This window comes from Lachnellula hyalina, assembly GCF_007821495.1.
Source record: "Lachnellula hyalina strain CBS 185.66 chromosome Unknown contig00087, whole genome shotgun sequence".
Taxonomy (NCBI): domain Eukaryota; kingdom Fungi; phylum Ascomycota; class Leotiomycetes; order Helotiales; family Lachnaceae; genus Lachnellula; species Lachnellula hyalina.
Genome location: NW_022157201.1, coordinates 22663 through 50441, shown reverse-complemented (window position 1 = coordinate 50441; position 27779 = coordinate 22663). Strand labels below are relative to the sequence as shown.

At 48.2% G+C, this 27779-nt stretch overlaps 6 protein-coding genes across 6 annotated transcripts; 4 read left to right on the top strand and 2 right to left on the bottom strand.

Moving 5' to 3' along the window:
- Positions 1-1474: 1474 nt before the first annotated feature.
- easD (Acyl-CoA ligase) lies at positions 1475-3633 on the top strand (the record flags this gene model as incomplete). Its single annotated transcript, XM_031151468.1, has 7 exons — positions 1475-1804; positions 1862-1990; positions 2044-2289; positions 2379-2642; positions 2693-2855; positions 2910-3250; positions 3298-3633. The coding sequence occupies 7 exons, from the start codon at positions 1475-1477 to the stop codon at positions 3631-3633; spliced, it is 1809 nt and encodes a 602-aa protein (XP_031004499.1).
- A 428-nt stretch (positions 3634-4061) lies between these two features.
- On the top strand, positions 4062-5612 carry LHYA1_G006530 (putative WD repeat-containing protein; the record flags this gene model as incomplete). The annotated part of the gene is made up of 1 exon (XM_031151467.1): positions 4062-5612. One exon carries the CDS (start codon positions 4062-4064, stop codon positions 5610-5612), a length of 1551 nt encoding a protein of 516 aa, XP_031004512.1.
- A 10326-nt stretch (positions 5613-15938) lies between these two features.
- dsk1 (Protein kinase) lies at positions 15939-18062 on the bottom strand (the record flags this gene model as incomplete). The annotated part of the gene is made up of 4 exons (XM_031151466.1): positions 15939-16328; positions 16379-16616; positions 16667-17632; positions 17887-18062. The coding sequence occupies 4 exons, from the start codon at positions 18060-18062 to the stop codon at positions 15939-15941; spliced, it is 1770 nt and encodes a 589-aa protein (XP_031004513.1).
- A 1290-nt stretch (positions 18063-19352) lies between these two features.
- On the bottom strand, positions 19353-22899 carry IMH1 (Golgin; the record flags this gene model as incomplete). Its single annotated transcript, XM_031151465.1, is given in 5 exon segments — positions 19353-19395; positions 19445-21288; positions 21302-22368; positions 22415-22832; positions 22891-22899. The coding sequence occupies 5 exon segments, from the start codon at positions 22897-22899 to the stop codon at positions 19353-19355; spliced, it is 3381 nt and encodes a 1126-aa protein (XP_031004514.1).
- Positions 22900-23203: 304 nt separating this feature from the next.
- LNPK (Endoplasmic reticulum junction formation protein lunapark) lies at positions 23204-24443 on the top strand (the record flags this gene model as incomplete). The annotated part of the gene is made up of 3 exons (XM_031151464.1): positions 23204-23227; positions 23274-23509; positions 23561-24443. The coding sequence occupies 3 exons, from the start codon at positions 23204-23206 to the stop codon at positions 24441-24443; spliced, it is 1143 nt and encodes a 380-aa protein (XP_031004517.1).
- A 2370-nt stretch (positions 24444-26813) lies between these two features.
- On the top strand, positions 26814-27761 carry csgA (C-factor; the record flags this gene model as incomplete). Its single annotated transcript, XM_031151463.1, has 4 exons — positions 26814-27121; positions 27174-27281; positions 27335-27491; positions 27576-27761. 4 exons carry the CDS (start codon positions 26814-26816, stop codon positions 27759-27761), a joined length of 759 nt encoding a protein of 252 aa, XP_031004518.1.
- Positions 27762-27779: the final 18 nt, after the last annotated feature.

Genomic DNA, 27779 nt, shown 5'->3' with positions numbered 1-27779 from the left:
TTGGAAAAGGTACGGACGAAGACGAGTACTCGAGTATAATATATCTGAAGTACAAGAGCAAATGTGAACATTTCCTCACGTGATAGAGGCGGCGTGTTTTTCAAAAGAAGGCATGATGATGAGCCGCAGGTCATCTATGTGGGTAGACCCAACTGCCAATAATCTATTGCCTTTAAAGAGCTCCATGGTTCAATTCCACATTCCGTGGACAAAGCCCTACACTAGGAGGCTGAAGTGTCTATGCTTGAAAAGGAGCACAAGAGCTAGGGAAATAAACAAAAGCCAAGCATGTTATGAATTAAAGAATCCTAGATGGGCCTTTCAATGATATGTATAGTTTAGATCTGTCTCCAGATCCCCGGGAAGAAATTGATGGATTTGGTTGGTAAAGAAGAGTTACGCTTGCTTGTAATAGACCCTCTCTCAATGCCGGTTTGAACTCCCGGTTTGAACTCGCATATCACACCTAACGACCCACTTGACGTTGTTTCTCGGGTCAGAGATTCTCATTCCGTGGAAATTGGCGTTGAATTCAATGCGGTAGCCCGGAGCCCGTTGATTCCCTACCTGTGACAACTCAACTAGCTTTCATAACTCCAGGATTTCAGGCTCTGGTCTCACCCAGAAGTGTGTTGAAACTATCTTTGACGCTATAAGAGAGGAGAGCGCCGACTCAAATGGAAATTCCTTGCTGATGAATATGGAAACTCGAAGATGAAGACTGAGAGAAAAACATGGAAGTCCATCACGTTGAGGCCTAATCGCATCAACCTCATTCCGTTGTAGAGTACCGTAGCGGTGCAATTATCACTCGGCATCTCCAAAAGGGACTGGCAGCCACATAGGATGCCACAAAGGAATACGTATACGGTACTATGCAAACTGCTAGAAACGATATTCTAGCTTGACGACTTTATGAGGTTGACTTGACTCGTGTTGTCGAGGATATAGGCACGAGTCATGCTTTGAACACGGAGAACACGGAAAAAGGAATTTCCCCGCTCGCGATGGCGTTTACTGTAGCTTACCTAAGTATCCGTAAGCCTCGGCCGAGTGCCCTGTATAGGACGAGTTACCACGGGAAAAACAACACAACTCCATATTAATTGTTTCTCCCCGCAAAAGCACATTCCAAATTATGGGGTAGACTAGACTAGCTTGGTAAGTCGACATAGTACCTACGGGTACCTTCCCTTTCTAGGTGATAGGTAGTTGTTTTCTCTACCCTCTCTCTCTCTTCATCTCTCTTCATCTCTTCCTCCCCCCTCCTTGCTTTCTCTGTTTCGAAAGTACTTGCCTCTTCCCCAGGCTCAGGCTTGTCTTCAGTGAAGAAGGCCGACTGTTACACACAACCCTGCCTGCATCGATTTCACCGAGGACGCGAGCCACATCTCCGAGCCATATTCCATCTTTTCCCAGCGTCTTACGGCTACACGGCTACACAGCTACAATTGCTTAATCTTTAAAACTCAAGATGGTCTTCACGCCTCCCTCATGGGTTCCAAAACTTCAAGGTGCGTATATGTCCCCCAAGGTACAAGAAATGATGCTTACACCTGGTAATCTAGACCCCCCGGACTCGATCCCAATCAGCGAATTCATGTTGGATGAAAAACACGGAAGATGGCCCCTCAAATCCTCCCGAAACCCCTTCACATGCGGGATTTCCGGCCGGACATATACAGCTGCAGAGCAAGTTGACCGGGTCGAGCTTCTTGCGCGATCTTTGTCGAAAATATTCGGATGGCAACCGAATCAGGGGACAGAGTGGGATAAGGTCATTGCAATATTTGCTTTGAACACGGTGCGCGACAATCTCTAGGAAGAAGGGGTGCTTGCGCTTACATTGTTATTGTCATAGGTCGATTCGATGACTTTGGCATATGCCGTCCACCGACTTTCTGGCATTGCAACGCCCGCCAATGCCGCGTATTCTGCTTCCGAGTTGGAATTTCAATTAAAGTCATCTGGCGCAAAGGCAATTTTTACGGTATGTTGAATTGCTACATCCATAGGGTTTGGAGGCTAATTACTACAATTCAGTGTATACCCCTGCTCGACGTAGCATTGCAAGCCGCAAAAGCTGCCGGGATTCCTAATGACCGAATTTACATTCTAGAAATGCCCAAGGAATTTACAGGCGATATATCACATCCATTCAAGACTGTTACGCAGCTCATTATTGACGGAGCGCGACTTCCAAATTTGGAGCCTTTGAGATGGGAGAAAGGTCAGGGCGCAAGACAAACAGCATATCTCTGTTATTCGAGTGGAACATCTGGTTTGCCCGTAAGTTTAGGACCCGCCCAGACGATTCTTTCATGCCCCTCGAAGAGCATTTTTTCATTGAGAAGTTGCTGACGTGTTGGTTTTTATAGAAAGGAGTCATGATTAGCCACCGAAATGTAATTTCAAATGTCCTACAACTTACAGCCTATGAAGCTCCAGTCAGGAGGAAGAGGCCCGCCAAAGACAGAACTGAGGTCAGCTTGGCATTGCTACCCCTGAGCCATATTTACGGCTTAGTAGTCATTGCTCACACTGGCACATACCGCGGCGACGAAGGGATCATCCTTCCAAAGTTCGAGTTGAGCTCGTACTGGAATGCTATTCAGCAATTCAAGATTAATACACTGTTCTTGGTATGCCCCCATTAAAGTTTGCGGGACGGAATTCATACTGATTCAACAAGGTGCCTCCCATCATCATTCAGATGGCCAAAAATCCGTCAGCATGCTCGAAATACGACCTCAGCAGTGTAACAGGTATCTTCACAGGTGCTGCACCCCTCGGTGCAGAAACAGCCCAAGTGCTCCAACAGATTTATCCCTCGTGGAAAATTAGACAAGCCTATGGTCTGTTCTTCAGGTCTCCTTTCTGTTTTCCTACATATACTAACAATATTCTAGGGTTGACCGAAACCAGCACTGTTGTCTGTTGTAGCTCCGAAGACGATATCTGGTTCGGCTCGAGTGGCTCCCTAGTTCCCGGCATGAACGCAAAGATCATGTCTATTGAAGGTGTCGAACTCACGGGCTACGACCAACCTGGCGAGCTCGTGGTGCAGTCTCCATCTGTGGTTATAGGCTACCTGAATAACGAGAAAGCGAACATCGAGACATTCCTCGATGACACGGATGGTAAAGGCAGATGGATGCGAACAGGTGATGAAGCTGTGATTCGCAAGGCACCATCGGGCAATGAGCACGTTTTTATCGTCGATCGTATCAAGGAGTTAATCAAAGTCAAGGTGACTTCCCAATCCCTCTTTAGATATTCAGCAGCTAACAAGCACAGGGTCACCAAGTCGCACCCGCAGAACTCGAAGCCCATCTCCTAACCCACCCGGCAGTAGCAGACTGCGCCGTTATCCCCATCCCCGACGACGCAGCAGGCGAAATCCCTAAAGCTTTCGTCGTCAAGTCCTCGTCGGTCGGACTCGAGGAGAATGATCGTATGGTTGCGAGAGATATTGCTAAGCATGTTGAGGAGCATAAGGCGAGGCATAAGTGGTTAAAGGGTGGCGTGGAGTTTTTGGATGTTATACCGAAGAGTCCTAGTGGGAAGATCTTGAGGAGGCTTTTAAAAGATAAGGAGAAGGAGGCTAGAAGGGCGAAGGGCGCAAAGTTGTAAATGTGGTCATGATTCCATAGATGGTGATAGATCCGTTGTTAGATTAGCCTGTCACTGAAATTGATAATTAATGCGTTTTTCTTAGACCGTAGGTATGCTAGATAGATAGACACCTAGGCTGTGCAAGCTCCTTAAAGGGAACGTCTCTTGAATTGAGTCAGTCACTGTAAACTGGATTCAAAATCGAGCATACTGTATTTGACAATAACCCCTTATCTCGGGCCCACCTCGGGACAAACTTTTTGTCATCCAAAAAAAATGGGCAACGCCCCTCGATTTCAAAGCACATCGAACACTGAAGATCACAGTTACGCCAACTCGGCAACCTTTCTCTGCCAAACCTCCCTATAAGAGAAATATTGCTTTCTCCCCACTCCAACCTCCAACCTCCAATTCCAGCACCTCCACCTCTCAAGAACCATCCCATAATGTCCTCCCACGACCACGAACGCGGGGTCCCGTCGGACAATGAAGACGAAGAACCAGCAATGCTCGACCCCTCCGACGTTGCCGAAGAGATCCTCGATCAAGACGGCGACGCAGCCATGGACTCCGGCTCCGAAAACGAGGGCGAGGGTGAAGATGACGAGATGATGCAAGAAGAAATTAACTTACAAAACGACTCCTCCGCCCATTTCGACAGCCACAAAGACAGTATCTTCTGCATAGCGCAACATCCTCTGAACCCCTCTATAATAGCCACTGGGGGTAGTGAAGGCGAGGACGCCGGGGGCATAGGGTATATATTCGAAGCAAAGCCTGCGGAAACACCCGTGTTGCCTGCTAGTTACCAGGCCGCGCCCAGTGAGCGCGTGGAGAGGAAGGCGATTGAACCGCTGTTTACACTGGAAGGACATACGGACTCGATCAACGCTCTTACGTTCACATTACCCAATGGCGAAGTTCTGTTATCGGGAGGCTTGGATGGGAAGCTGAGAGCGTATGCGCAAAAAGGACATAGATGGGGTTTCCTGGCCGAGGTACAGGAGGTGGAAGAGATAAATTGGCTTGCTCCTTGTCCAAACCCGGCATATCCTAATACGGTTGCGCTCGGGGCGAATGATGGGTCGGTTTGGGTTTATACGGTTGATTCGACGTCGAAGGATGCGCCGCTGCAGATTGTGCAGAGTTATTTTTTGCATACGGAGAGTTGTACGGCAGGGGCTTGGTCGGCGGATGGGAAGCTGCTTGCTACGGTTAGTGAGGAGGGGTCTTTGTATGTTTGGGATGTTTTTGGAGAGGCTGCTGCTGCGGGGTTGACGCAAGAGGGTGGGCAGACTGTAGTGGGCCTCACGTCTCTCGATCAGCGATTTGCAGTTGAGGGAGGATTATTCAGTGTTGCAATTGCGCCTTCCGGCGCATTTCTCGTCGTAGGAGGTGCGGGAGGGGCTATCAAAGTCGTTGGTCTCCCAAGACTGAGCTCTCAACCTTCTGGGGCTGCGCCGGCGGGGAGACAAGGAGCAGGAGCCAGTTCGAAGACAAAGGGCGGAAAACAAGCTGGTGGGAAGGCGAGTGGAAGTGCTGCTTCGGCGGGACAGTCAGGGCAGATATTGGCGGATCTACAGGCGCAGAGTGATGGTGTCGAATCTTTAGCTTTCGCGCCTCCGCCTCTGACGCTTCTTGCAGCTGGCAGTGTGGACGGTAGTATCGCTCTCTTTGATTCGGCTCACAGATTTGCTGTGAGGCGGCATATCAAGGAAGCACACGAGGAGCACTCGGTTGTGAAAGTGGAGTTTGTCAAGAATGAGAGGACGGGTGGATGGTTATTGACGAGTTGTGGAATGGATGGTGTAGTTAGGAGGTGGGATACGAGAGGTGGAACTGGTTTGGCGAACTCGGGGTTTGTCAAAGAGTGGAAGGGCCATAGGGGTGATGGGGAAGGTGGTGGTGTCCTGGGGTTTGTACAGGGCAACGGGGATAGGATTATTACAGCTGGTGATGATGGGATCTCGCTGGTGTTTGAATCGCCTGTTGCTTGATCACAGGGAAAGATTTAATGTTTGCATGAATGGAGTTTGGGCTCTTTCTCTAGACTTCTAAGGAGGAATGAAATACCCATCAAAAGTGTCCTTTGGTATCTCTATAGGCGTTCGATAAGGTCGAAGGCCAACGTAAAATGGGTTGAAATGATGGTGATGATTATTAAAAACTCCTCTCTATCCGTGGGACACTCTTCTGTGTGTCAATGCATCGATAAAGGAGTAAAAGACGCCGAGAATCCGCTCGCCAATTTCACTTCTAGCGTCCCCCTTTATATCGCCAGCCACAAGCGACTTCACCCTAATACTTCAAGAGTGGGTGCCGATTGATACTTGCATTGTGAAAGTGAAGATGATGTTTTGTTGTAAATATGGTTTTTGAATTTGTTCTGCCACAAGGTAACGGCACTGCTGCCTGTCTCGGAACGAGTCTGAGTCACATGCCGATTCTGCAATGGTCCTGGTTTTCTCAGCCTCGTTTGTTCGTTCGTTGGCAGCGCTCCAACATACACTAATTCAACGTCCTCAAAAGGGCTCCTTTTTCTACCAGCTGTCTGTCTTGCTTCTCCATCCATATTCTATTTGTTTTTCTGCGAGCGTCATGGTTTTGGGGAAAGCGCATTTATTCACCTTGATATTGTAATTATTCACGGCGTCGTAAGGCTGTATAAAAGATTGATTCACCATTCAACCTCGTGCTCGCCTTCACCTCAAGGCAACCATACGACTTTCTTCCACTCGAGAACCACAACCTCACTCAACAACAATGTCTTCGGAGATGGATGCTGAGTCTACGCCAGCTACGATGTCCTTGAATACAGAAATTGGGCCGGCACCAGCCATAATATCGTCGGAAATGGAGCACGAGCCTTCACCGCCTCCTGAATTGTCTTCTGAAATGGACCACGAGTCAACGCAACCTGCGGCATCTTTAGAGATGGAAGTTGAATCTACACCAGCTACAATCCCCTCGGAAAATAATCCTGAGCCTCAACCAGCCGTTGTCTCCTCGGACGCAATGGATCACGAGCCGACGACTACCGTAAGAGCGGAAGACAGCCCGGAGCCCACACCCCCAACCGCATCTCAACCAGGGAACCCAGACTCTACCGCCCCAGCAACATCTCCACAACAGAACCAGGAGACCCCAGCCCAAACAACAACACCTTCGGATGGAGCCACCGAGACGACACCGGGTACAACATCTCAGAACTCAGACTCTGAATCTACGGCCCCGACAACGACATCCGAGTCAGAAGACGAAAACCAAGAGACCTCACCCTCTTCCGAAGATGATGACTCCTCATCCACACCCACAGCAAAGTCATCTAGAGAAGAGCTCGAGTCCCAGATCCTCGCTGCCGCAGCATCCGGCGATGTCGATCTTACCAAATCCCTCTTCCCCACGGACCTCCTCACCAAAATCGCGTCCAAAGGCACAAAAGCCGGACACCCCTCCATCCTTGTCTGGGCGCTCGAAAACGGCCTTGTCCTACCATCAGAATCAACCGATAACCATGTCTTCCAAGCTGCTTTCGAGGCCGGTTCTATTCCCGTGTTCGAGGTGTTACTCGAGCGGGGAGTAGACCTAGAAAAGCACAGCAGCGAGTATTACGGCGATGCTCTGGCTCACGCATGCATGAAGGGGAATCTACCGTTGGTCAAATTCCTGCTCGAAAAAGGTCACGGGGTAAACTCCGGGCGGCGATGCAATGGGCGCGTTGGTGTCGTATGGGCCGTAACGCACGATTCGTTCACCCCACCCGAGCCTCTACACAAACTTGAAGCCCGCGGTCTCGAGATCATTAAAGTGCTGCTCGATCACGGGCTCAATGTCCAGGGCACTGGCGCTGCTATCGCCGCTGCGGAGAAGGATAATCTTGAGGCGCTGCAGATGCTTCTCGATGCTGGTGCGGGGATGGAGGAGGTGTGTAATTGGCGGAGCTTCGAGAAGGATCGGGATGAGGGAACAGCGCTGTTCAGGGCTTGTCTGAGGGGCAAGGAGCGCACGGTGGATTACCTGCTTGGGAGGGGTGCGAAGCGGGATGTGTATAGTTGGGAGGGACGGGGCTGTCATGAGGTGGCTGAGAGTAAGGGGTACAAGGGAGTGCTTAGTTTGCTTGCGTTTATGGGCGTTACTGTCGAATGGCCCGACTAAGATTGGTTTGGGAAGAGGGCGTCGGATGGGATTTGAAATTTGGGCTAGTTTGAGATTTCTCAGAGAGATGGAGTATATGAATGGGAAATGCGGGTGTTGGGAGCATAGTGAGGGCTTTATTAGCAAGATATATTTCCATTTAAGTAGTAAGAATGGCTTCGAAATAAGAGACATATATTTATTACCAAGGCCTCTTTTCCCGCATTTTCCTTTCCTGCTTCTGATCACTTCGAAAATAACATGTACTCCAACGCCCACAACCACCAGTCTCTCGTCTGCCTCCAAGCCCTCTACGGTACCTCTGAGTCCCCCCACACGAACCACAAACCCCTCTACCTCCACCAAAATCTCGTTCCTCCACGCCCAGTAAATCAAAACCTCCTTCCATTCATCCTCCGCATACTCTTTCTCAGTAACTCAATCCCATGACCGCCTTCGAGATCCCTCTCATTCGTCAACATCTCAATCTCTCTAGCGCGCGCAAATGAGGTGCTGGAACACGGCGAGCACTTTGTGTTCTGAAGCGCCGCGTCTAGTCCTGCTCATCGTCGTGAACAGAATCAGACAACGCTTGAAGAGAAGCTGCATCATCATTGACATCCCGAGCATCAACTCCACCAACATGGACTGAATCCGAAAGCGCTTGCAAAGCAGCCGGGTCATTCCCATCGATATCGCGTTTCTCCTCAGCACCCCCATCGTGCACCGAGTCCGAAAGCGCCTGCAGCGCAGTCGCACCATCATTCACATCGCGAGTCTCAGTATCTCCAGCATGGACGGAGTCAGACAGTGCTTGAAGAGCAGCAGGATCGGACTCATCGTCTCGGGCCGCAAGGCTGGCGAGGTCTTGAGCCTGGCGAGTTGTGAAGGCTTGACCAGCTGCCACGATTGCACCATTGACACCGATGGGGAAGGGGCTAGCGGAGACGGAGGTGGAAAGAGCGACCAGCGCGTAGAGCATGGATTGGGTACGCATTTTCAAGGAATGAGGACTTAAAACGAGGTCTTATCGGAAAGTATACTACGATGAAATGATACGAGAGATTGAAGAAAATGGTTTTCCGAGAATGCAATGAATACTAAGCGAAAGGAGATTTGGGTGTAGAAAAGACGGCTTGCCTTCCTTATATGACTGGGCCAATAGCCCGTTTCAAGCCTGCCTGAGAAGTTTCTGGTAGGTAGGTATGTAACAGCTGAGCCCGAATGGAAGGCTGCTTTGACTTCAATGTCTTCGAGGTATAGAAAGTCTATGCAATGTAGACGTCAGGTATCAAATGCGGATCCCGAGTCGAAGCAGCCCCGGATCACCATACTTGTAGATCATATTGATGCGCGATTCTTTTCCCGGCACTTCCGCTCGAGAAACAGAAAATTTGGTTATAGCCCAGCATCAAATACAGGGCATAATCAGATGGTCTGTACGCCTTGGCGTTAGATCTGACGCACATTTGATTAGCTGCCGACAAGATATGTCGCAACGCAAGACAGATCTCGTAGCAAAGAGGGCATAGTGAGAAGTGATTTGGAGTAGAAAGAGAACGATGGGGCTGAAATCAAGCTTTGTTGGCACTCCTGGAAGCACACGGGGAATGTTCTAGTCCGTGCAGTAATGCAAAACAACAAGATTGAGATGCGATTCGCTACTCACTACGCTGGTGGATGTTTTGTTTCATATTATCGCGAATCGAGTTCTTTCCGGTGAAATATATAGTAAAGTGAAGCACTAGTTGAGGCGTAGAGATAGTATACGATTTCAAAATAAGCTGAAACATCATGAATGGGGGAATCTAGACACAATTGGCATCTAAACATCTGCACTAGAATTTGATGCTTCGATATCGAGTTACATGTACAAACTCGCTACCGCTGTTATATCCCTCTTAATCATCTCTTGACATGTCTGCATCTTGGTGAACAACTCCGGATCACCAATAAGCCTTGCCGCATTTTTTACTTCCCGACATGTCTCATCTAGCCTCGTAATAACTCTCACAATCGTGCCTTCAAGCACATCTGTGAGATCCGTGATATTCTTAAAACTCATACCTCGTGCCCATTCATAAACAACTTCCATGAGTCCGAATCTTGGTCGTGAAACAAAATCATTGGAGTCATCCGACGAGAGAATTACTTGGTGGTAGGTCTGGCGTTCGTTGACCTTCTCGGAGATTTCGATAATGGTCTTCATTCCTTTCTCCAGGTTGCCAGTCAAGTTTGGGACTGTGTCGGTCTTTTCTTGGAAGACGAAGGCGGAGAGAAGTGCGACTATCTCAGCGGGCTCATAGGCGGCAAGGACGTTATCGAGGATAAGTTCAGTGAGAACTAATTCGTCCGCTGAATGTATCTCACAGGCAACTTTGCCCTTCAATTGTACCCGAGAGCTATCGTCGACGAAATCCAGATCTTTCAAGACCTGTATTCGCTGTTCATAATCGGGTAAAAGTTGGAGATTCTGATCAGACATTAACTGCCGCAGCTGGGTGATGTTCTCTTGAATAAGCCACTGGTCGTGACACATTGCAAACTATAGATAATCAGCATCGAAACCATATAATGCCAATATTCAACTCACATGCTTGATAAATTGGGGACAATCCAGGCAGACGGCCTTTTGAGCAATTGCCGCCTGTTCTACCCGCTTTGCGAGAATATCACGAAGCTGCATGTCATGGACTTTTGAAAAATCCATTTCGTTCCATTCATCGTTCGACCATGACTTGCATAGGTTGAGGAGGTCTTCTTTCGCCTTTTGGGCACCATCGCCACCTGTAAATACTTCGGGAATGATGCCCTTCACAATTGTCTTCGTCAGATATTCGATATCATGGAGAGGTATTTGGAGAACCTTCCACGCAATCTGCTTCTTAGCTTGGGGGAGTTTCGTGAATTTTGGTCGGAAGTCCGGCAGATTTGGCAGTAAATCTGTCGAGTCCCTTTGGTCTCGCTGCGTCTTAAGCTCTAGCACGTGGACTGTAGGAGCATCACCTTTTGTGATACCGTCTCGCAGGAGAATACCAGGTGTCCTAATCCCGTCCCGGTTATAGACTATCAAGCGCTTTGATCCAAACATGCGACGTCCTACCGGAGTGTTCAACAACCCAAGATGTAGATCCAGAGTAAGTTGTTTGAAATATTGCGAGGCTTGATGACAAGCATCCATGTCAACATCGCAAATATCGCAGGAATCCCGCTTAATCTTTGCCAAATCAGCCTCGGAGACCTTGACAGCTTTCTCGTGCTCTGGAAGCAATTGCTGTGTAGCATGCTCACTGAAACTTCGTTTGATCATTTCCTCAATCTTAAGTGCTTCAACACGAAGGAGATTCAGGATCATGTTGTAGGTCAATCGGAATTGTGAACGAAGCTTTGAAGGTTCGCCCTGGATCATTTGACGGAGATCGGCGACAGGGGGTGCTTCACCGCCAGGGGCAACGATAATGACGGATCCAACAGTGTCAAGACCTCTACGGCCAGCTCTACCTGCCATTTGCGTGTATTCGCCGGGTAGGAGATTTCTGAAGGAGTGTCCATCGTGTTTGCGATATCCTGAAAAAACTACCGTGCGAGTTGGTAAGTTGAGTCCCATTGCAAACGTCTCTGTTGCAAAGAGTACTTTGACCAAGGTCTGCGCGAATAGCATCTCAACGACTTCCTTTACGATCGGAAGTAGACCGCCGTGATGAACTGCAATACCCCGACCAAGCAAATCCCTCAATCGTATAATCTGAGGCAGTACTCGATCTTCTGGCTTCAGTCTGGCTATCGATTTCTCGATAATCATATGAATAGCGCTCTTCTCGTTTGCCGTGCAGAAATCTTGGTTGCTGAGAGCATCCGCGTTCTCTTCGCACCGTTTCTTTGAGAATACGAAAATACAAGCTGGGAGCAGGTTTTCCTTTTTCAGAAACTGCACCAGATGCACCCATAAGGTTTTGTCCTGAGCAGCACTCGTTCGCCCACCAGGTCTTCCACCTCGTCCCATATGACCAGGGTTATGACTTGCTCGAGGAGGTCCACCACGGCCTCTCTGTTGGGCACCTCCACGCGGACCTCCGCCCCCGCCCCCACGTTGCCCACCTCCTCTTTGTTGCCCGCCACGTTGATTTTGGCCTCTGCCTCTTCCATTCCCACCACCACGGGCATTGTTTTCTACCGGTGGGGCAATTTTCACTTTATCTCTTCCAGTCAAGACATCATTAGCATCCTTCCAGCCTTTCTCGATGAATCTTTTCTCCGCATCAACGATCTTATGAATACCCTTGTCGGCCCAAAGATAATGCTCTAAAGGCACTGGTCTTTTGGGCGTCGATATGACATAGATATCTTTCCTCTTAGTTCGACCGACCCATGATGCGAATTCGTAAGTATTTGGCACTGTAGCTGACAGTAGAATCAAGGTGACATGCTCTGGCAACATGATGATGACCTCTTCCCAAACAACACCTCGTTCTAAATCATTGACATAATGTACTTCGTCGAAAATGACGAATTCAACATCTCGAATTAGATCCGCTCCTCTGTACAACATACTCCGAAGGATCTCGGTAGTCATAATAAGACAACTTGCTTCTGGGGAAATCTGTACATCTCCGGTCAGAATTCCGACTTCGTCAAAGATTTGCCTAAAATCTCGAAACTTTTGGTTACTCAATGCCTTGATAGGAGATGTGTAAATAGCTTTTGTCATATGCTTTGCCGCTAAAGCAATGGCATATTCTGCTACCACTGTCTTTCCTGCTGAAGTATGGGCTGCAACAAATACGGAGTCGCCATTTTCCAGATGGTATACTGCTTCTTTCTGGAAAGTGTCCAGTTCGAAAGGCCATTCCCTCGCCATGTCCGGCACCAGTTCCCTGAAATTTGTGATTTCCCGTTTGACATCGACCATATGCGCCCATTCTCTCCCCCCTCTCTTGGCACTAGACGCTGCTAGGACACCATGTGGCTCCAGCGCAGGGAATTCGACAGGCAATAAAGAGTCGATGTCGTCCTCTTCATCATCTTCGGAAACATCTCCGAAGTCCGAAGTCCCATTTGCAGCCCCTTCAGGGGAGCCATTCTGCCCCAACGCATCCTCTGGATCTTGCTCAAGTACGTTCTCAACCTCCTCCGCCTCTTCGTTGTCGAGCTTGCTCTTCTTGGACTTCTCGAAATCCAAACCCCGGTCAAAACCTGGCGGTACACTGAGCAAGCCCCCTCACCACTGAAATTGATAACCCTCTCCAGCTTATTCTTGTTCTCTACCTCTCCATTTCCGCTGTTTGCTTGTATTGCTTGTTCCTCCAACGCAGCAGCAGCTTCTACACCTTCCAATCCACCTGGCGCGAAGGGAAAGAAACCGGCCGCTCCTCGCACGAAGTCTGCTCTATTTGCCGGTTTCCGCAGGAAGGAAGTAGAATTCTTGGCAGTTGCGCTGTTGGCGGGGACTGTCACTTCTTTGTATCCCGTAACTCTACCCTCAAGGCCTTCGCGAGTGAAGCGTGTAATCGTTCGGGTTTGGGTGGCTGCAATCTTGAAAAGGGTTGTGAAGTCCGTGGGAGCTTCCCAGCGTCTACAACTTGTTAGCTTATTTTGCCTCTTAATGAGTGATGGAATCCGTACTGCTGAAGCTTGTTGAGCCATTCCGGGGAGAATGAGGTGGAAGGGGTAAGGAATTTCTCTTCAAGTTCACGTTTGAGCTCCTCTTGGTCCTGCTTTATGCGTTTCCGAGGTCGTTGCAAGTCCAGAATATCATCAATCCAATTGTCCGCTTCATTGCTGGATCCAAGATGGACTCTTTCTAGCGCGCTGACAAGAGGATCCGCCATTACTGAGGAGTCCCCAGCAGTCCCATTGAATTCGGTGGAAGTATAACTGTCGGATGGAGACAATAAATTATCATTTTTGAGTAAAGGCGGCTCAGGCGGAGGCATTTCGAAAGAAGTTGCTAAAATCGACAGTAGGCTGCGGATGTTTTGATGACAGCCTCGTGCGTTTGTATCCCCACTTCGGCTGGCGGTTCAAGCCTTCAATGCAATTTTCACCCCTTGTTTTAGCGAAGGATATTGACTTCATCTTCCATCCCTATGAAATGATGATAATAGCATTGTATTACAATGGTACTATTGGTTCTTATTCACGGGTAGTATATGATCCATCCTTGCAGGTTTAGGACCCGAGTATACTACCTACGTAGAGCTTGCATTTACAACATATAGAGAACCCTCAGCCAGCTCATAGGATCATCCCAGGGTCAACATAACGATCATCGGACAGTAATTCTTCCCAACTCATCCTATTTAAGAGGCTTTTGAGATTTTGATCAAGTTGTCTGCCATCCTGAACGTATGAGGCGCCGACACCTCGTTTGGCAACAATCAACACTTCTCTACTTTCCAAATACTTCCGTCTTTCTTCCGGCGTTGCATGTACATCTCCCTCAACCTCCAAACATCGCCTAGGTATCGCTTCATAATCATTCCTGGTCTCTCCATTTTCGGCCGCGCCTTCAACATCTGGCTCCTTAGCAACAAACATCTCGAATGTGGCAGCGGAATTCTTGCCATCACGATCGAGGACAATTCTTTTCCATTCCGAGGGCTGTGAAACACGCTCACCCAATGCATCCACCCCAGGTCCCGACATGAATTGCGTACTCCCCGTAATGAAACGAAGCTCTTTCTATCCGTATATTCGAATCAAGCCGTTAATCGCCCCGTATGTTTTCAAGTCGGACAACGCGGTATCTATATAATAACAGCCTGCAAGGTGGTAACAATCCTTTACCCTCAGAAGGTCTAGTTGCAGCGCTGGAAACATGCAGAATGCCTGGCTAACATCGAAGTAAGCCCAAGGGCTTTCATGAGGTTGCGTATACAGTGGTAAAGGAAAGCACCGTAGAAGGGTGATGTATCGAATGTTCTGTATAATCTCGGGACTCAGTTGAGAGAGGTAATCGATCATTGCTTTTGTGCTCGAGATATATAGGAGGATATCCGATGCCATGATGGGCTTTGCTTTGATGCTTATGAGACGGCATGTTCGAAGGATGCTTGTGTTTGCTGGAGCCAATCCCTCGGCCGAGACCTGTTCATCTAGTGAACCCGAATGGTCTTTTGAATTTTGTCCATTTGCACCTGTGGAAATTGATTCGTCATCAGAATCGTCGAAGCCTATGTAAATAGTTGTAGAAACAAACAATTGCTGAAAGATCATTTGACGGATCTCCGCTGGAATCGTGCTGAGTGTTCTAGGTGTGTTCTTTTGAGGCATTTCAAGTTCTTAACACATAGTTTTCTCGTCTCTTGCAAGATAAGATACTTAGGCACATAGGTAGACATTGAAAACCAGGTGATTAATGCACTGCAGAGCTGCCTTAGACTTATGATGGGTTTCTTTTCAAAGACATCGATCGAGCGGTCAACAAACACCTTAATACCCCTAGAATGGTTATATTAGGATTAATAGGAATAGGTACTCAAGTATTGCCATAGGCTAACGTTGCAGCACGCGTATTACTGGGAATGATGTATAATTGGTAGAGCATTCCTAACTAAGAATTTATATATAACACCGCAATCTTGATGAAGTCTGCAACATTGCGATGAAGTTTGTCATGTAACCTGTGCTTGCAGATTTGCCAAGTCTCAGTTGATAGCTATGTATGTGAAATCGGCGGTCGTCTTCCCTAGTACCAGTGAAAGAACGATATAAATGATTTGGATAAATCACAAAGACTAGAAAAACCATACTTCGTCTCACTCGAGAATTCCCAAACCAGAATATATTTGCAATGTCACGTACTCCAACTTCAATCCAGGTAACCCGAAAACCAATCACCACGGAACAGGCAAAAGATACGTTTCTAAACAGACAGGCATATCATCTTTGTTTCAAGTTCCAATTCTATCTACTATAAACGTATGAATTCATACCAACGCCCACCCCCAACCACCCTAACCCACCGCTCTCCAATATAGTTCATCATCGAGTTCACATATGCAAATCAAACCAACCAACCAGCTGACAAAGGACCCTCCCTGTATTTGCGTATGTAACGTTGGTTGGTGTTTACTTGCTCCAGAGGTAAGGAGAGTCATGTCGTAAAGAGCGTAACACCATCTCCACAAACACCACCTATCTCTTCTTAACCTCATAAGCCCACCCCTCAATCCCCTCCCCTTTACTCCCTACCTCCAAACCCTCAATCCGCGTCCCCACCACTCCCTCGGCGTATCCTCCAACCACGCACATCCAGCCATTCCCCCAGCATTCGCCCGTTTTTCGGGCGTCAGCTCTAGCATCGGTACCAGGAACTCCGCAATCTTTCTCGCCTCGTCCTCCTTGAAGTGGTACTTTTCCTTCAATACATCGGGCAAGGCCCAGTGGCGCAGTCGGTGGATATTGCGGAGTTCACCTTTGCGGTTGAAGATTTCTGAGCTCCATTTCCCCGAGAGACAGAGAGTTTTGGGGAAGGGGCCGAGGAGCTCGATGATTTGTGCGATGTGGTCGTCATCTTTGCCGTATTTTGTGCCCGATTGGGGATCGAAGAGGTAGTCGCCAGTTATTAATTCAAAGACCTGTTTTCATCAGTTCCGTGCTTGAGGAAATAGAACGAGTGGGGGTATACCATAGCAGCCATACTCCATACATCCGTGCTAGCTCCCCATTTTGCACCCAAAATAACTTCAGGTGATCTATATTGCCTTGTCTGGATGTCATTCGTGAAATGATGACCTGTCCAACACGCGTTCCCCAAATCTGCAATCTTAACCGATATGATATCCCCCGCAATAGCATCTTCAGCTTTCTTCTTTTCGCTCGATTTGTCGAGGGAGATGCCAGAAACTTCCCGGGTCAAAAGGTCACTTTTTACCATTAGCTATTGATACAACAAATCATGCCCATAGAAACTCACGCAGTCTTTTCCCGCTGTTTATGTTGGTCCTCGTCTTCCTTGTCGGTTTTGGGCGATGCGTCTTTCGAACCTCCTATTGCACCACTCATTACAACGGGACTCATAGAAGCGTTGCTTGTGTCTTTGACGGGAGATTCATTACCTTCATGCATCATTTGGTTCAGACTCGTGTGAGAACTTGGCGTGCTACCAGGAAATCTCAGCAAATCCGCCTGGTTGAAACTGGCGTTGAGAGGACTGGGTAATGGTTGACTGCCTGTAATCAAGGTCCGACGTCTTCTTCGTCCATTCCGGTTGTCTTCCTTTTCGTCCTTCTTAGGCTCTTCCTTCACAAAGGTCTTGACAATCTGCTCCACATCCCCGATTTCTATCAAAACGTTCTCTGGCTTCAAATCTGTATGTATAATACCGCACTCTCTGTGTAGGTAGTCTAGGCCGAGGAGGACTTGCTTCGTGATTTGCTTGACTAGCGGCATCGGTATACCACGGTGGTTCCAGCGCTTGATCAAGCCCAGCAGATTTTCGCCCAAAACCTCAAACACCATGCACACGTGTGTGCCATTGGGACCCTTATGCTCAAACGAATCGAGGAGACTGACAACGTGTTTCCGGCCCGGATGATCTGGCTTTGCAGCCACGATCTTGTTCAGCAGCTTGATTTCGTCTACGGCCGTTTCTGTGTAATGTGCTGCGGACCGTACAACCTTCAACGCAACGTGCTTATTCGTGACGTTATCTTTAGAGAGCCACACGGTCGAGAAGTGACCCCATCCCAGCTTACGCACCACCGTGTATTTTCCATCCTTGAATTGCTCACCGACAGAGACGGGGTGATAGCCGCCCTTGCAGTAATCTTCAGAATCTTCTTCGTCGGCGGTCGTCTCTGCGGCGTCTTCCCGCGTGGATGAGGAGGAGGAAGGGTCGCGGTTCATGGTAGGTTTTGAAGAATTTGGTGCGCCCGTTGATCTGTGCGCAGGATTATTGGTCGTCAGCAGGGTCTTGAGCAGCGAAGTCATAGTAGTGTGGAGAAGTGTGGCAATTGGCGTGGAGCATTTTGGGTTCGATGGCAAAGGAGAGCAGAATGGAATTGAATCATTTGGGCGCCAAAGTGAAGTAAGAAACAAGTTTAAGTGGCGTTGAGGGGAGGTGAGGGGAGGTAAGATGCGGTGACAATGGGGCGAATGCGGATGTGGATGTGGAGAATGAGAAACAAGACTTACCCTGCACTGGGTTGGTTTGACGATGCCATCTCAGCATCTTGATGTCCCTCGGTTGTAATGATGGGTTTTAGCTCCTTCTTGCGCTTCTTATTGGAGTTGCCATTAGAGGCGGAAGCACTGCTGGCGACTTGTTTGGCTTTCTGGATTGCGGCCTGTTTGATTTGGGACCCGTTCATGATATTTGTGTGTGGATTGTGGGTACTGGAGGGAGAGGGATGAGGGAAGAAGTATTGCGACTGCAACTGCGACTGCGACTGCGCCTGCGACTGCGACTGCAACTTCTTTGTGTAAGGTTGACGCGGGATTTCTCCGGGCTCTCGGTATTCAGTCGCGATCGCGCTTCTTGATCCTGGAGTGGTACTTGGATTGGTGTAGGTATCTTGAGTTGGATAAGAGTTTGGCCTGGCGGATGCAGAGGATAGGATGGTGTTGATAATGGCAGCTCCAGTTGATCAACACTGTACTAGCAGTCTAGCAAGATGCGATTGTGCGCTTGAAGGGGGGCAACACCGTCAGAGATATCGCCACAAGTTTTGCCAACTTTGTGATAGTCGCGAAGGGGAGCAACCAAGGCCAAAAAAAGAAAAACAGAAACACTTGACTGCGCAATCGTCAGTCCCTCTTCGTCGAGAACAATAACAATGGGGGGGCTGGACTGGTGGAGGAGGGGTGTTTTAACTCGTTACAGAGAACGTGCGTTTGGCTGGCGATAGGCGCTGGGATGAAGATGCACTACCGATTCTCAAATCCTTAGCATGGGGGCTTGCCCGGGCTGGCTGCAGTCAAACATATCAAATTATTATGAATTGTACTAAGACCCAACGTTGGGAATCATAAAGAAAGGAAGAGGGAGAATATGTTCTCTATCAGAAAACCTGCTGGCTGGTACGACAGTGGTGAGGCAAACATACCTGCGCCAATGATGTCTACAGTATGAAGACTAAACTTGGAAGTATACTAATAAGAGCCCACATATCAGACGATGCAGGCGATTAAATACCCCTCTCCTCTTTATCCCTTCCAAATGGCAAGGTAGCTTGAAAGACGATGCTTGTGTCAGAATTCGTCCATCTTAAATTAGCATTCACATTAGCATTAGTGTTTAAAAACTGTTGATTACTCCACAGCGTTATATACCTTGGTAATAGACGTCGGATTTGCTAGAAGTGGTGATACCAGTTTGGTGTTTGGTTCTCAGGCGTGGGGGATCGCGGGGTCAACCCCAAGTCAGGTGTCTGGACATCATGCTAAAGCCTCGCTCTATAATGCAGGTCTAAAGGATGGAATCGGGCATGATGTTCTATTTATCCTAGATCATCGCCGTGATCTTAGTATACAACATGCTAAGTAATTCTATTAAGCATTCCGCAATTGTCATGATCTTCTCCGGTTCAACTCCACGCTCATGTCCCCCTATGCGTTATACAATCCAAAGGAACCTATTCGGTACACGCTATGGTAGTCCATCACCTGGCAGAGATGGCTGCAATCCATTTATCCTGATCTTTTCTGGAAAATGTTAGCATTGTATAAGAGGTCTCGAAGCATGGCCACTTACTTATCAAAATGCAATAACTGCCCGAGAACCGTTTTAACCAAATCGCCCTGTCGTTTCTTATCTTTCTGCTCCAGGAACTGAAGCAAGATCGTCTTCAGATAGACATAATCGACTTTGCCCCCTTGAGCAGAGCCGTTGACTGGACTACCACCTCTTCCACTGTCAAAGGAGGATCTGGATGACATGTCCATCCTTGACGACTTCAATTGTAGAGCCTTAAAGTCCCTTTGAAGCTTCTCGTATCGTTGATTCGCCTCTTCCAGTATCCGCCTAAGGTCTGCACGCTGTTTTTCGGCGTCTCGAACTTGCTTCTCGCTGCCATCTAGGGCATCACGGAGTTCGCCCATTGCTGAACGAATGTCACCGACTTCCTGAGCTGCCTTGTCGGATACCCCTTCAAGCTCGTCTCGTCGTCGCTTCCACTCCTTCTCAGATTGTTGTAGCTCATCCCGGTCATTAGTAGCTATTTTCAGCTCCCGCTCAAAATTTCGAATCTTCGTCTTGAGCTCATCGACTTCCCTCGCTCTCCGTCGACCATTCGTGCTAGCCTCATCTTCGGCACGATCACGTTCTTCGATCGCAGCTTCCATACGCTCCCTCATCTCTCGCACTTTTGCATCCGCTCGATCATCGATATCCGCCAATAGCCTACGCATCGTCTCTCCATCTCTGGTACGCTCACTTAGCAGCCTTTGTACCTCAGTCAATTCCTCTTCCAGGCTTTCCGATTGGTCTTTGGCTTCCTTTAGCTGCATGGCCATCTCGGCACTCTGGTCTCTCATGCTGCCCAGTAATCCTTGAGCGTTGTTGTATTGCGAGCCACGTAGCTCAACTTCCTGCCGGAGACCCTTCGACTCACTCGTAAGCCTCGATACCTGATCTTCCAAATCTCGAACCTTGGTGCGCATTTTACCGGCCTCTTCTTGTATCCTTACGAGTTCGGTCGCGGATTTTTCTCCTGATGCAACGAGTTGAATCTTCTCCGCCTCGGACTTTCTGAAGTCCCGTTGAGCAACACGAGCTTGGTCCTCAGCCCGTAACCTGCCATTCGTCTCCTGTGTAATCTTCTCATTCAACGTTCTCATCTCAGTCTCGCGGTCTGCAGCTTGTCTTTTGAAGCTTGCCATATCAGATTTTAGGTCTTTCTCTCGTGCCTCTAACCTCCTCAACTCGGATGTACGGCTGGCTAGCTCATCCTTGGCGACCTTGAGATTCGCATTCTCAGTGCGGAGACTTTTAAGTTCGGGCTGGGCTTTTTGTAGTACATCTCGTAGCTCTGTCAAGTCCCTATACCGTGATTGTGCTAATTGCTGGGCCGCGCCAAGATCTGTTTGCAATGCAGCGGACTTTAATTTGAGGTCTTCATATTCAGAGGTCAAAGACTTAAATTCTGCTCCAACCTTTTCAGAGTCTTTCGATTGGCTCTTGTAAGTCTCGATCTCTTGCTCCAACTTCATAATTTGCTCCTTGAGAGATGTCTTCTCAGACTCCAGCTCCTTGATCTTGTCCTTCGCCTCTACGTGTTCTTGGCCAATGTTGATGAAGTTTTCTTGCATATTTTCAAGTTCCTCTCGGAGGTCCTCCTCTGTTTTCCGCTTGGTCTGTAGCTTAGCGATCTGCGCGTCCTTGTCGGCGACCTCCTCTTTGAGTTTCAATATCTCAGTCTGCAGCTCGGTCGTGGCTAGCGATGGTGTAGGAGGTTGCGAATCGGCTTCTTTCCCCACCGATTCCTCATTTGCAGCGTTGGCAGTAGCCGCAGCAGCCGCAGCAGCAGCAACCCCTCCCTTCTTCTTTTTTTTTATTCTTCTTCTTGCCAGTGCCAGCCGCAGGTGTAGCCGAAGATTCTGGAACTATTACTGTCTTGGGCTCCTCGGTCTCGTGGCTTTCGGTCTCTTTGATCTGGTCTTGCAAGACTCTGATCGATTCCGAAAGTTCCTTGATCTTCTTGTCGCCGCTGTCCCGTGCCTTTTCTACTTCCTTGATCTGCAGATCCAATTTTTCGCGCAGGCTCTCAGCTTCCTTGCGAGCATCGGTTTCCGCTTTTGCTTTTTGATTGGCAGCTTCTTTGAAATTGTTGATGTTAGTCTCTAACGTAGAGACCTTCTTTTGAGATTCGTTCTTTTCTTTTTCAAAACCATTCTCCAAAGTAGATATCTTTTCAGCTGATTCTTCCATTTGACTTGCGAGATCGGCTTCCAGAAGGGAAAGCTGCTTTTTGGCGGTTTGTAACTCGTCCTTTAAACCTCGGATTTCCTCGGCTTGTGCTTCCATCCGCTTGGTGTCATCTTGGCCGGCTGCAGCAGCATCCTTGGATTCATTCAGTTCTCGGGTTGCCTTCTCTAGACTTTCAACTAAGCCAGCACTCGACTCCTGAGAAACCGCCAGATCCTTCTCTAACCTGCCGACCTTTGATTTCAAATCCTCAACCTCGATAGTCTTCTGCTTGACCTCCGATTGAAGTTTTGGCAGTTCGTCGTCATAAGAGAAGAACTCCTCATTGACATCTTTATTATCTGACAATTCCTGTGCCTTTTGTTTGGGCGAGAAAATCCCCAGGACGGACGAAACAGGTGATTTGACGGATGCTGAAGGCGTATCTATGCTCATGGTATCCCCCTTTTCTGTTGATTCCGCAACACTACCTTCACCGGCGGTACCACTCTTGGCTGATTCAAGCTGCTCTCTAAGTGCTGAAGCTTGTTTCTCTGACTCCTCAAACTTCTTCTTGTGGTTGTCTCGATCGGCTGATACACGCTTCAGCTCATCCATTACCATATCCCCCTTTAGATTAAGTTGGTTCAGGTATTCCACCAGAGCATCTGGATCAGATATACCGCCTAGAGGGGTGTTTTCCTTCAAGGCCTTCTCGAAGGGCTCTATGGATATGGCACGGGCATGTGCAACTCGGTAGGAGCGCAGAAGCTCTGTAGATAAAGTAAGCTTTGCAAAACCACCTAATAAAACATGTACTACCTTGGTATTTTGATTCTAGCTTTTCCAGCTTCCTTAGTTTTGTGCGAACTTCTGTAGGCAAAGCTAAAGGGGTGGCCGACCCCCTTGCACTCCCATCTCCAGATCCACCAGCCTCCAAGGGCGCAGTGCTCCCCGCCACTAGATGCGCCTTTTCATCCATCATCACTGGTGTACTAGCCCTGGAAGCCTCCTCAGAATCGTCTTCTATGATAAAAGCAGTCTCGAACTCGGAAGGGTCTGGGCCTCTTGTCGGCGTCCCATCACTATCTTTCGGTTTCGGTTTTCGTGGTCTCGCGGAAGGAGAATCTGTTCGTCGAGCTGTGGAGTTAGATCGTGCTATAGAAACAGGTGTAGAATGTTGCGCGGCGCGGGCTTGCTCTTCAGCAATTCGGGTATCGACAGCTTGCTTGAGGCGCTGGAATAGACAAGTCAGCGTGTTGACAAGGCTGTGGTGAGGGTTGTGGGATCATTACCTGGAACATTGTAGTCACATATGCCTATATTGTATTTTTCAATAGCGTGGATGGGTCGGACCCATCTAGAGAGAAAATATCATTATTGCGACTGTTGAATGGTGGTTTAAAATAAAATACCTGTCAACATTAACTGTGAAGTGAGACGGCCGGCCTGGCCTCAAAGCGCGGAAAAACTGGCGGCCCGCGTTAGAGCTCTGCTCCTACAAACAAGGCCACGCGATGTCCTCCTGCCTACGTATTATGCTCATCCTTTTTGATCACGGACAATATGGCCAGGTAATACCGATTTGAAGCCCACGGCAAATTCATAATGGTCAAATTCTGGCCTTGGAAGGTGTGTTATTCTTGCAATATTCACAATCAAACACTAACCCTTTCAGGGCGAGGACAACTCTCCAGCCTCATTCGAGAAGGCGTTGTCGGCGTTGGCGGAGAAGATATCGAAGTCACAGACGCAGCTCGACTCCATTCGCCAGAATCACAGGCGTTTGAAGGCCCTGTGGACACTTTATGCTAGCTTTGCCTACTTGCTCTGTGTCATTATTCTGTTTCTAGTGGTGGGGTGGAAAAATTGGAACTACATGGAATACACAGCTATTGCAGGAAGTCCTTTGTTGTAGGTGTTATTGTATGTGCCAGTAAGGACAATTGCTGATATATTTTACAGCATTTACCTCATTCGACAGGGTATCAACTCCTACTACAAGTTTAGAATCGACACGGCTACACAGCGCTTGGAGGTCCAACAAGCGGAGCGGGCAAAGACCATTGATAAGCTCAAAGCTGCCACGAAGTACAACTCTACACAGGAGCTATTAGAAAAATATGGCGGCACTCCAGCCCCAAAACCCAAGAAACCCAAGACCTCCCCTAAAAACCCGAAGGTTACCCAGGCTCAACTCCAGAGAACGGGAACAGGCCCTCCACCACCTACTGCCAATATTCAACGTCCTGGCCAGAATCAAATTCCAACCTCTAGCCAACCTTCCACCCCACAACACGTCCCTAATATGAGCCCTCAATCAAATATAACCCCTTATCCCGTCTCCCTGCCTGGACAACCAGGTCCTCCTGAATTCGCGCCAAATGCCTTCACCTCCCAATCACAATATGCCCAAAGCGGTGAATTAGGCGCAGAAGGACATTGGTACGACAGAGTACTGGACCTATTAATGGGAGAAGATGAGACCTCACCAAAGAATCGCACAGCTCTCATTTGCCAAGATTGCCGACTCGTGAATGGACAAGCACCCCCAGGAACCAAGAGCCTAACCGACCTAGGAAAATGGAGATGTTTTGGTTGCGGGGCTTGGAACGGCGAGGAAGATGACGCCGTGAAGGCTGTGAAGGAAATGCAAGAGAAGATTGACCAGGATCATCCCACCACCAATGAAGGCCCATCTACGGATGCCGTTGAGGGCGGAAAGGATAGTGACGGGGAAGACGAGACTTCTGATGCGATCGAAGCTGAGGATATTGGCTCGGCTGATGATACTATGGAGGTCAAGCCCAAGCGTGGACGGCCAAAAAGTACCAGGAAGAAGGCTTAATCGTAATGCATTATTTGGCGCGTACCTCTCGCTATGGCTCCTGTTTTAGCGGAGCAAATGGCATCTCTTCTTCATCATCTGGAAATAGCCGCCCCCTGAACTCTCGTTTGCGTGGAGGTAAGGTGTCTTCATCACTTGAATCTTCTACTTGGTTTCCCTTATCTCGCGTGTTTTTGCTTCGGTTTTGCTTCCCCTCTCGCTCAAAGACTCTCGCCTGTTGGTATGCGCGAGCCGCAGATCTGGACAACATTCGGATATTTTCGGGCTCTTTTGATCGTTGGTCTGAATGTTGGTCTTGTGGTCGGACAGTCTCCAAGTGTTTGGCTCGAGCTCGCTGATCTGCTCTCTCTGGCTTCGAGGTATTCTTGCTCGACTCTCCTCGAGATCCTCTTTTCCCAGGCTGTACGCCGAATCCCGATTGCTCCTTCTGCCCATCTGGGTATTCATGGGCACTATCCTCTCTCGCAGATGCCTGCAAGTGCAGTTTCAATGTCGGCACAAACATATCCTCGGTCATACTCGACATCATCCTATTTTCTTCCTCATCCCTGCTCCTTTCCTCTTTCTGCTGCCGTTTCTTCTGGATCTCCTTCCGCGGCTGTTCATCTTCGGCCGATATCTCTCTCTTCCATGCCTCCACATTTCTAATTATCTCCTTCACAATAATATCCTCTCCTCTTCTACTCTTCTTCCGGGATTTCGGTTGTTCTGGGTCCCCTATCTTCATTAATGGACCAACCGGAGAAGCAAATGACTTCTTCATCGCATCTTTGATATCCGCTTTCACTTGCTTCTCCTTAGCAGGGGGAACCCTCACCACCGCCGGGAAGATCTCATTCTCGCCATCACACGACGTTGAAACATCGCTTACAGCAGGCGACGAGCTCCGACGTTCATAACTTGGCTGCTCCTCATGGGCCACAACCCCACCCGTAATATTCTTGATCTTCTGTTTCGTCCATTCTGCCGTCTCCACAGCGCGTTTCACAGAAGGTTGAATGGCGGGGGGCATTCGTTCGATTATTCTTTCAGGCGTGAGGTTTCGGACGTATTGTGCGCCTGTTGTCCACTTGGTAAATAGCTCTTCTTGTAATGGTCTCATTCTGGGAACTTATTTCCAAATGTCTCGAGGTAGATGGCGGGGTGGTTGGTCTGTACCGGCCCGTTCCGTACCCAAGTTTCGACTTGTCTGACACTTAGGAATAAGTGTTATATTCTAATGGTACGCTAAACTTATCGCTGGCCGGATGTAATCGAAAAGTGATTCCAGGATAGAGATGAATGGTTGTTGGTTGTTAGTTGTTGGTGTAGTATGAATGGTTTTGTTGATGGGAAGCAACCAAGTAATTGAGACTATGCAGCACGTCATTTAGTAGGATACAATTCAATCACATCTTTAATCCCTTCTCGACATTCAATTATTCGGATGAATGAAGTTATTTCTGGTCCGCTCATCGGCGGCTCACTCTGATTCACGTGTTCCGGATTATTCTGCCTGACTCACCATGCTTCCCTTACATGTCTCACATTCACGAATATATTGTTACGAGTTCTCCCAACATCCATTAGTCATAGTAGTATCGTAGACTAGAAGTTGCTGCTCAACTGTTAGATCACAGACGCCGCTTACTCTTCAACGCCAGTCGAAGTAGTTCTTTCTTAGACGTTTAGGGCGACTTTGTTAGGGGCATATGCAAATACTATTGTCTTCTAATGTCCATTACGAGTGGAACATTTTCAAGTCAGCCCAGGAAGGTCTCCCTAGTTTGCTACAGAACACATGTTATTTTAGAATCTTTTCTAAACTTAAATCTATCGGTTGAGTGCGATTCATAATTTGAACACCTACTAGTGAGTGCCACGTCAAGTCCCATCCATCAAAGGCATGACATCCCTTGAACAGGACTGTACGTTCTCATCCCTCACATCAGGAATATAATCAAACATGCTCCTCGAACGCTAAATTTCACCTTTTGTTATTGTGAAAGTAGAAAATGGTTACTTTCCAGCATTCTGTTCAACCCTGTTTCCGTGTAAACTATGATTTTGAAGCAATGCAGGGATTCCAACATGGAACAACGATTTTCTAAGATTTAGCGGGATATTGATGTTATAGTTATATTCGAGAAGGCGTGCTGGATTTATTCTAACACCGTGCGAGTAACTCCGGAGTAGATGTGAGGGAGGTGAGGTGGGAGGGCCCGGAGATAAGATTGAAATTTGTAAGCTCCCCATCCAATTATTGAGTGAGCTTTGTAAACATCAGATTTACATCATCACTTACATATATAAATAGCAGGTCTATACCTAACTTTTACCTCCATCATTTAGAACACTTTCACATCACAATTCTTCAAGAATACTTACATAATGGCTTCATATCTGATCACCGGCGCCTCCCGTGGTCTCGGGTTTGAAATGACCCGTCAACTTCTTTCCCTCCCGGTTTCACAAGTCAACAAAGTCTTCGCAACAACACGAGCTGATGCTCCTGGACTTAATGAACTTGCACAGAAGTCCGCTGGCCGACTGGTGGTTGTCGAACTTGATGTTTCAAAGGAAGCAACTATTAAAGAAGCTGCAAAGGAAGTAGATGCCAATTTGCTCGGCAGGGGATTGGACGTTCTGATCAATAATGCGGGAACGATGCCATGGTCTCCGAATGGAGTTGTCACTATGTAAGTCCAGGCCATTTGACCCTCCTTTAGAAATCTCAGCTAAGCATGCCAGGGATAACCTCGATGACACATTTATCACCAATGTGCTCGGTGTCCATTGGGTGACCCAGGCGTTCTTCCCACTCCTCCAAAAAGGCAACTTGAAAAAAGTTGCAAACATGTAAGACAATTGAGCCTCCCTCATACTTTCTACTCCATTCTTACGACATCCAGAACCTCTACCTTGGGCTCCATCGCCATGGCTCCCCAATATGCTGCTGGACCTACCCCAGCCTACAAAGTCACGAAGACTGCTTTGAACTCCCTTACCGTTCAATACGCCATCGGATACCAGAAAGAAGGCTTCACTTTCTTTGCTATTAGCCCAGGCGTATGTCCATCTCCAACTCCAACTCCAACTCCAATCTTTTCAATGTGTATGTATGTATATTAGAAAGCTGACATTTCCTCGCAGTGGCTGAAAACCGATCTCGGGAGTCAAAACGCGGATTTGCCTGTTGAGGTAGGCGCTAAGGCTACTCTGGACAAGATTATTGGTGCGGGGAAGGAGCAGAATGGACAGTTTTTGAATATTCATGTTGAAGGGTCGGAGAAGAAGGAGGGGCCGAACCAATATGATGGGGCCAATCCCCCTTGGTAATGTGCTGTAAATTTTGAG